We start from the raw sequence: 9,491 nt of genomic DNA, 5'->3' as shown, positions 1-9,491 counted from the left end.
TTATGCTGCACTGGATGGATTAGCAAAGAAAGTACAAAAGACTGGGAGAGGCTAGGGGAGGAGATCTGAAATCCGTGGTGACCAGCTCTCTCAGCTGCAGCCTCCTCTGTCTTTCTCCACAGCAGTGCCCTGAAAGAACTTGTGGAGATGCAGGGTCAGTGACTCAGACAACTTCTGCATAATTCCGTTACTTTTTCAGTCCAGCCTGGCTTCCTGAGGCTGCCTGTAAAAACGGAGATCATGCAGTCAGCCTGAGGTGGCTGCGATCACTGTGAAGCTCTGACAAGCTGGGAATTGTTGTTACACTGTACAATTTCACCTCTTTGCAACTCACCCATTTTTCTTGTTTATCAGGCTCCTTCCTTGTAAACATTGTCCCTGGCAGCTTGGAGTTACTTTTTATTTTATTTTTTTCAGTCTTCCACATGGTAGCCTTTGCTGAAAACACATCATTCTGTGTAGCAGAAGAAAAACTTTGGCAGGCATGGAGGTGTAGCTCAGGATGAGAATCAGGCCCCAACACACTGTGAACAACCAGCTCTTAGTTTGCACCTCAGAACAGCTCCGAACCAATTAATCCCCAGCATTTCACTGCCACAGGATCGTGCAGCCTTTATCTCTGCCTCCAATTCACAGATAAATCGAGGTGCAGCTTCCAAGAGGTTCCCTCAAGGACAGAATCATCATGAACCTGTGCCCAGCTGCAGCTGAGGGCAGTGGCCACTATTGGTGTTGCCAGGCCACAGTGCCCAGGCTGAGCAGCCACAGCTGCCCTCTGCCACCCTGCTGACAGTCTCTGCTGGCCTCACGGAGCTGTTCAAAGGCACTGGCAGAACGAGGCAGCCAGAAGGACTTGGTGCTCCATCCTGCCACGCAGCAGATGCTCAGGGTGGACCAGACACACCACCTTGGCTACAGTCCCTGAGCTGGTGCTGAGTAAGACAAGGCATCCAAGACAACCAGGGCTGGACATTCAACCCAACATTTCCACTCCTGCTGCCAGCCTCACCTCATCTCACCCTCGTCTTCTCTTCCTCCTGTCTGAGTTTCCTGGTGGGAAACAGCCCCCACCAGCCTCCGGTTCTTCCTCCGTGGCAGATCCTGCCTGGGGCTCAGCCCCTCTGTGGTCCTCCAGCTGTGCTCAGGCACCACACCGGGAGGCAGAAGGGCCTGTTGCTGTAGGACACGCTCCATTCTCCTCACCTCCACTTGCAGCCTCAGCCTTCTTTGGCCTGGGACATGCTTGTCCCCGCTCTGCCAGCACACAAGGCTCTGCCTCACCAGCCATCATGCCAGGAGAAACTCAGAGCCACAGCACTCACTTCACGTGGTCGCAGTGCCAGCAAAGGAGCTCACCAGCACAGGCACAAGCAATGGGGAGAGACAGGACAGATGAGAACAGAGCCTTGGCTGCACAGGATGCAGCAGCCACAGGTTTGGGAAGTACCTGCTCTCATCGGCTCACAGTGACAGAATTGGATGCCTCTGAACAACCCCAAATCAGGCAAAGCAGCGCTGACTCCCAAGTCAGTGTGTCAATCCACAAAGTCCGTGAGGCTTGGAGGATTACCTGGGGTTAGGCTTGAAAGAAAAATTCCCTTTTGGTGTAGGCCTGGAACGTGGTGGAGTGCAGAGCAGCAGCACTGCTGTCCCGGTTCAGGTTTGGAGCACAGCCAGGACATACCTCCTGCCCCTCAGGAATGGAACAAGTGTTCTGCTGCCACACACACGGGCACAGCTGGGCCGAGACTACAGCGGAACCTCCATGGCTGCATGACAGAGCTCACATGGACCTCTCCTTAAAGAAGTATACAAAGAGCAGATCATTCAGGTTTGACTTTGCCTCTTGGATTTGCATCCTGAGTCCCTCAAAGCCACAGCACAGGCTGCAATTACAGAAGGGCCTTTTCCAAGCAGCACAGCAGTAGTTTAAGGCGAATTGGATAAACTCCACAGGCCTTCCTGCCCCACAAATCACAACTCAACCCTGCAGCTGGGCTGGGAGAGATCTGAAAATAGAGTGTGGGAACACTCCCCATTCTGTGCATGTCGGAGACTTGAAAAGAAAGAGAAACCCTAATTTGTACTGACATCCCCATGACAAACCAACCACAGCACATACCCCAGAGCTGCGGGACACGGATGGCAGCTTTCTGCACTGCCTCTGCCCCGCTGCAAGGCCTGTGCCATGGAGGCCATGACTGATACCAGGTTTTTTTAGTACCATCTGTTTCTGCCGGACTTTTCAAGCTCTGGTTTATAGATCTGTTTCAGAATAAACAAAACAGCCCTAAATCCACCTCTATCTTGCAGTAGGAACTTCAGGAAGGAGAGTAATTAACTGAGCCTGCAGTGCTAGGAAACCTGTGTCGATAACTGACTGATGAAAAGCAATGATGGATCTTCAGGGGCCCCCACACACACTGGAATTGCTTGTGTACCTTCTCTAAAAGAAGCCCGAAGCAGCTTAAAGCTAACCTAGAATTAAAGAAATTGCACATCTCCCTAACAGCAGTGTAACTTGTTTATGACCTGCTCGGCGCACGTACTGCTTCCCACATCCCAGTTCCCCAGTGCAATCAGCCCGTCACTGCCCCACATCCCATATGGAGAATTCACATCCTACCCATGTTTTATTTTGGCTACACAGTCGCTTTTAGGCACTGCCCATCAGCACGTCTTATATTTGCTAAATTGCCCACATTCCCCAAACAAAGTGACGGAGAAGGGAGTTTGCTGCATTTTCACTCACACAGAAAGGTAGAGGTGGCAAAAAATAGCATGTGAAATTTATAGAAACCCAAACCAGACAGCTTTTGACTGGGGGAAACTCTGAGTTGGTGACTGTGACAGCTGGGGAAAGGGCACAGTACAGAAAAACCCCTGCTAACACTCCCGACACCAGCAAGGCTTGAGCAAACCCCACACCAGAGCTCAGACTCCAAGAAGTTCCCACTCCCAAAGCCTCACCTCATGGGGCCAGCTGGTACAAAACACAACAGTGGAACTGCCTGACCCTTCCCCATGCTGGCTGTGCTGCTGGCAGCGCCTGTGGCTGCACACAATTGCTGTGTGCATTATTCTCTGAGCCATTATTCTCTTCCCCTGCACGTAAGCCAGGACGTCTCAAGGACCGGTGAAGCTGAGCCCTGACCCCACACTGCCACTACTCCCAGACTCACTGACATCATGGACAACAAACCCTCTCCCAACACCCCTGCTCCCATGCATGAACCCCACTCCCTGCCAGCACCTGCCCAGACAACAGTCCGGGGTGCTCCACCCTTCCACAGGACTACTGGCACCAGCTTCCCGGGAGCTCAGTTTCTTTTGCTGTGGTGAGGAGGAGCCCCTTGTGCTGCACCACATCAAGTCCTGCCAGCAAGTCCTTCCCTTGGGCTCTGGCTCCAGTCACCTCGACCCCAGAGATCTGTGTGCAGCTCAGTGCTCGCTCCCTGCATGCTGAAGGAACAGGAACAACCTACACAGCAGTACAGAGCATTTACAACACAGTCAAAAAGAGGAATGAGGAGAATGCAGGAAGGAGCAACTGAATTCGAGAAAGGCAGGACCAGAACAGGACACTAACACTGCATGGCCTGAGAGCCCAGCATCACACACAAGGGGCTGCCTTGAAAGAATTCCAAGTACCTTTTTTTAATTTCTTGACATGGTAAAAGTTTACATACGTTCATCTGGCAAAGAGAGCTGAACAAATTCAAAGGAATCGATACAAAGAAACACAAGGGGAAGTGCTGCTCCCAGACAGCAGCTCAACGCAGTTGGTTTGTTACTGAATATTTATTAGCGGGAAGACTAAGAGTTGACTTACTACAAACAACAACAGAAGAGTCTATAGCAAGGGCCAGCGACCTGCCACACTTCAGGCAAATCCCTGGGAAACCAGCAAGAGCCATGGCTCTTAGATGTGGAAGCAGAAAAAAAAAAACAAAAACAAAGTAAAAAAAAGAAGGGGAGAAAGTTCATTCCATTTGTCACTGTTGTTACAATGAGATTAACACAACTCTTAAGGCTACTGCACAGTAAGAATATACAGATGTAACAGCGAGACCTGGGAAACAGCGAGGTTCCTGAAACAAATGATTTAACATTCCCTGATTAGGGGACTTAAGTAGAAATACTATAAATAAGAAAAATTTGAAGCCTGCAGCGTTATGGGCCCACTTGCCACACACAAAAACTGATGCAACACAACCAGTCATTTCCAAAGGGGTTTGTAATGGACCATGAAACGTTCTGGCAGCTTAGCGGAGTCACCAGGCACAGGAACGTGCCCTTTGCAGGGGAAAGACTGCAAGGTCTGCAGGGTATCAGGTGGGTATTGGCCACCCTCACCCCCGAGCACCAGCTGTGGCAGCCAGCCTGCTCTGCCCAGGCACTGGGGAGCACTGCCAGGGACAGGGGGGCTTGGTCTGACCACATGCAAAGATATTGGGACTTTAGCATCAGACCTCTGGCCCCTCCCTTCCCTCAGCCTGGGCAAAAGCATCTCGTGCTGAAGGGGCACTGGGACGTACGTGAAGAAATAGTTTTAGCCAAGGAAGTGGCTCTAGTCAAATGGCAGAGGAGCAGAAGCCACCTGAGCTCATGAGAGCCAGGACAGCACCGGCCCTGGTTCCAAGCACCGCCTCGTACTCTGCACTGATCCAGACAGAACTGACAAGGCAGAGACCCATAGGGCAAGCTCTGCTGAGCCAGGAGAGAGACAGAAATGGAGTGCAGATTGCTCAGTGGCACTGGAGCATGGCTGTTGCCACTGGCCCCAAGGGGCAGGGTCCCTGGTCAGTGCAGAGCTGGTGGCAGAGGGGCCCAGCCACAGCTGGCAGCAGGGAGGGAGCTCCCCCCCTCTGGGGTGCCGCCCTCTGCCAGGCTGTCTGCCCCATTCCCAGAGACCCCAGTGCAGCCACCAGCCAAAAGGTGGGACAGGACAAGAGCTTGGTCTCTAGCGTTGTTCCCAGTCAGGTAGGAAGCAAGGCGTGAAGGAATGTCCCTGCCTGGCTGCAGCAGCCTCTGGGGTGCCCAATGCAGCACAGCCTCTACTACCAGTGACTAGAGGGAGGGAGAGCTCCTGAGACCTGAACAAAACCAATCACAAAACTAGGCGAGAATTTCTTTAGAGTTTAACTAAGAATGCAATACTATTTCCAGCCAGTTTCCCATCTCGATAGTCACGTAACAAACCAAGGCAATGACGGTCTTTAGTTGACTGAACAGTTCTCAAGTTCAAACGTTGACACTTAATAGAGGGTCTCAGCATTGCTGCTCCGAGGCCTCTTGATCTTCTCAATGTTTTTAAGGATCATGTCATGCAAAGTGACCTGCAAAAAGGGAGAACAGGACTCAGACAGGAAGGGTGAAGCCATCCAGTGTTCAGCGTTCACCACGAGCACTGGTTACCACAGCAGCACCACTCCCCTTGGCACCACCCTCAACCCCCATGTGCAACTACACACTCAGCTAAGGTAAGGGCTTCCTTCAGCCAAACCTTACAGAAGCCACTGCACATAATATCAAAAACATTTATTCAGAGACCTCAGGATTAGTTTGTACTGTAGGAAGACCTTAGGATCACAGACTACCACAGAAGGGGAAGGAATGTTTTATGCTAGAGCCTTGTGAACACCTGGAAACACCTGCATGTCTAGAGAATGATGGAGAAGCAACAGTCAGCTCCTGTGGCTGGGGCTGAAGTGGAGCAGGCAGGCTTCCTGCCAGGAGTGGGCATGCTTGCAGGGAAAGGGGAGAGGAGCAGCAGCAGCAGGATCACAAAGGCTCTCCGCTGCTGTGCTGGGAGCCAGCGTGAGCTCTGTGTTTTCACTTACATATTGATTCCTCAGCTCTGAAATGATCAGGCGCAGACTAATGTACTCCTTCTCGTCGATCTCCGTCACGGTGCGGCGATAGTCCTCCTGCCGAGAGAGTGTCCAAGCTCAGCTGGGCCTCCCACGCTTGAGGGGGGCTCCTGCCTTCCACAAAGGAACCTCCCCCCTTCAGCTTATTGCCCTCCCATCCTTGTATGATTCCCCTCTTCCCCCAAGACCCTCAGCCCAAAAAGTCCCAAGAAGCAGCAGCATGAACATGCAGATCTTCACGTCCCCGGTGACTTACCACATGAGGGTACTTGGCTATTTTGGAAACCAACTTTGCTCTTGTGATATAGTATCTGGTAGCAAAAGGGAGAGACCAAAGATCAGATAAACAGCACCAGGATGGCTTTTTTCTGGTCCCAGCTGCCCTGTAACAGCTATGAGACCTTTATGAAACATGTTCTTTTTCCAAGGGGATCCCAAAAAAGAAATCTCTTCTTGCATGCCTACCTAGAAATCTGGTCCAGGTAGGACGCTGCCTCACTCTCCACAGTCCGAAGCTCAGCGACTGTTTCCTCCTGACAGTAAGACAAGGAAGCCATTAGCTCCAGGAGGCTGCAACTGGCCTTCAGGGCTCGGAAGGCAACATCTCAGCAGCGCCACATCAAGCTCAGGTTTGGATTTTAAGACCTAACCCACTCCCAAGACTGCAGCTGCTGGACACCATGAACTGATTCAGAGGAACCTCAGAGATCCAAGTCCCTGGAGCACAGAGCAGTGCCTTACCTGAATAGAAACACCAAAGTTGTTCCCATCCTCTATCCTGGGGATGAGAAGCTGCACCCACATTTTGACCTGCAGTGGAGAGATCACAACACTGACTAATGCCAACATCTCCACAAAGACCTCTTTCAGAAATGTTATCAAAAGCCTCCCAGGACCCTGCCTTTGCCACACAGCTCACAATAAACTGCTGCAGGTCCCACATGCACCTGCAATACTCTTGAGATCACTTCTCACATGGCTGGGGTGCCACTCAAGCCAGCACAGGGGATTCCCATGGGAAGTTCTCCTGACCATAGCACAGAAGCTCTCGGCAGGGGTCTGTGCCTGTGCAAAACGAGGGCAAAGCAAAGCCTCACAAGGCCTGAGAACAGCTGTCCTCCTCCTTCAGGTAAACAACAGAGCTCCCCAAAGGCTTCACCTGCCTCCCAGCCCATCAGAAAGGGCAGTAGGAGCCCTGCCTTTCCCCATCTCCAGCACAGAGGGGTTTGCTCTCTCCACAGCTTCGCCTCTCCAGGAGCAAAACCATCCCGCTGCCTCCCCTTTTTCCCAGGCCCACACCCACTGTATTGCACTTCTCGATGAGCAGCCTGATTTCTGGCTTCACTTTCTCAATGATGTCCACCAGCTGCTGGTTGCTTTTCAGCATCCCGTTGGGCATCACGAACACTTTGGTACCTGCAGCAGAGACAAACCCCCGGCGTCAGCGACGCGCAGGAACCGCGGGGTCACCTGAGCCTCATCTCCCACACGGGCCACAGAGGGACTGAGCCAGGCTACGGCCACCAGCGGGGAAGGGGAAATGGGACATGGGATAACAGCAGCGATCACGAGGGAAGGAAAAGAGAAAACACGGAGCAGAAATGTGGTTGAAGAGCTTGAGGCTTCTGAGGCTGAGCACAAAGGGTTTCCCTGGGAATTTCTGCCTCAGCTTAATCCAAAGCCTGGAATCTTCCTCCAGACAAAGAGCACAAAGCCACCAGGAGATCAGCTGCCTCTGTCAGCAGGCCAAGCTCAAGCAAGTACTACTTATGTCTATCAGAGAAGTACTAATTATGCTTCTAGGAGCTGGAACCTGACTCCTCCACACCAGCACGTCTGTGTGTCGGGCCCTGGCCCGCACGAGCAGCAGCTGCTGTCAGGGCAGGGCAAGTGGGGCTCCTGTGATTCACATCCCCAAGGCATGGTGCAGTGGTTCAGGGGGCAGGCAGCAACACAGGGGACTCAAGGACTCTTACCCTGAAAGGTCTCTTCATGGTCTTCCAGCTTCCTCTTTTTCATATTTGGCTAAAATATACAAAATGTTTTACTCACAAACTAGTCGTAAGGTTATAACAGTGCTGCAAAGGAAACAAGGAAAACTTTGGAGCCTCTGCCACACTCCTGGCCTTCTAAGCATCCTTCTTTAAAGCCAAAAGGGGACTGCAAAGCACAGTGTTACCTCCAGCAGAACTCCCAGGCTTGAGAGACCAATCCCTAAAAGCCTTTGGGAGAGCCAAGGCCTGTTATTAAATAAGAATATCCTACCCCAGCACAGAGCAAGCCATGCAGTTTTAATTAACAGAAACCAGGATTACAGCCAAGAGAGTAACCTTACCCCATCCAGTCCATCATGGCTGTTGGTGAGAAGAATTGGGTCAGGCACTGGGAGGTTCATATCCGAATGGATCTGAGTAAGATCATGAATATTCAGGATGGGCTCCTGGAAAATAAAGCAGATTTGTTATTTAATTATGAACTAACAAATTCTGCCACACAAAACACAAGGAGAAGACAAAATATTCAGACCTCCTTATCCAGCTGTAAAATAAGGATGAATTAAAAGGAACAGCATAACAACAGCCTGTGAGTAGAGCTCCCTGAGCCCAGGAGCAGTGAGCCAAGTTGGGCTGGATTCAGCCATCGGTGTCCCTGGTGCTGCCAAGGACAGCCTTAGACAGACAAAAGTAAGAGATCACACAGAGCAAACTGGAAAAGGCAGGACCCCTCCAGAGCCACCAGCACCTCAGTGCACATGAGCCACCAGCTCCTGCCTTGTGTCTCTGCAACAAGGTGAAATGCAGAGAACACACCTAGGATGAGACCTGCTACGTTGCTGGAAAATGGAAAAGGATGCAGAGCACAAGGCACACCCTACCTTAAGGAACCCATCGAGTTCTAACAGCTTCTTTGGGAAAAAGTTTGCTACGAGGTCTTCGGCCTGAGAGAGAAAGAAGAGACAGCAGTGTGAAACAAGGCCATGAGGCAGCAACACCAGGGAAATCATCCGTCCACAGGCAAGAAATGGGAGAGAACACAAACCCTTCCTGCTGCCAAAACCACCCTCAGCCCAGGTGAGGAGATGCAGGGAGAGCCAGGAGGCTCAGGAACCTCCCTGCAGGGGGTGACTGATGCTCTGGGTGCTGCTGAGCTTCCCGGGGAGCACCGACCCGCACTCAAGTCCGTCAGGAAGGTACAACCAAACAGCCCCTTTCCTGCTTTCGGTGGGACACTCACCTCACTCGTGATCCGCTCCCTGAAAGAGTCAACCTGCAGAGGGAAACAGCGACAGGTCAGGGCCGCTCCGGAACAGCGGGGCCCGGGAAGGCCGCGCACTGCGACCCGCAGCCGCACCCGGGACCTCCCGGGGAACGCGGGGCAACAGGAAGAGCCTGTAAACACCGAGCGAGAGCTGCCCGTGCGGGCTGGGCTCCGGGCGCTGTGGGGAGACGGAAGATCCGCCGGGCCGACCCGGGCCAGTGGCCACGCTTCGCCAGGGCTCGGCTCGGGGGCGGCCGCAGCGAAGCCCCGGCCGCGTCCCCGCCCTCCCGGCGCTCCCGCAGGGCAGCGGGCGGGGCGGGCGGGCCGCGCTCGGCGGCCGGGGTAGAACGGCCGGGTGGC

At 52.8% G+C, this 9,491-nt stretch overlaps 1 protein-coding gene across 1 annotated transcript; it reads right to left on the bottom strand.

Annotated features, from left to right (window-relative positions):
- Positions 1–3,632: 3,632 nt before the first annotated feature.
- Positions 3,633–9,223, bottom strand: PSME3 (proteasome activator subunit 3). Its single transcript, XM_027702309.1, has 10 exons — positions 9,108–9,223; positions 8,749–8,811; positions 8,209–8,313; positions 7,850–7,898; positions 7,177–7,289; positions 6,615–6,683; positions 6,339–6,406; positions 6,130–6,184; positions 5,844–5,930; positions 3,633–5,339 (listed from the first exon to the last, which is right to left on the bottom strand). Exons 3-10 carry the CDS (start codon positions 8,266–8,268, stop codon positions 5,259–5,261), a joined length of 582 nt encoding a protein of 193 aa, XP_027558110.1. The 5' UTR covers positions 8,269–8,313; positions 8,749–8,811; positions 9,108–9,223; the 3' UTR covers positions 3,633–5,258.
- Between the last annotated feature and the right edge of the window lie 268 nt (positions 9,224–9,491).

Source organism: Neopelma chrysocephalum, unplaced genomic scaffold, assembly GCF_003984885.1.
Source record: "Neopelma chrysocephalum unplaced genomic scaffold, ASM398488v2 Primary Assembly neopelma1_182, whole genome shotgun sequence".
Classification (NCBI taxonomy): Eukaryota; Metazoa; Chordata; class Aves; order Passeriformes; family Pipridae; genus Neopelma; species Neopelma chrysocephalum.
Note: the sequence above shows the minus strand (reverse complement) of the source record. Positions and strands in the feature narration are given on the sequence as shown.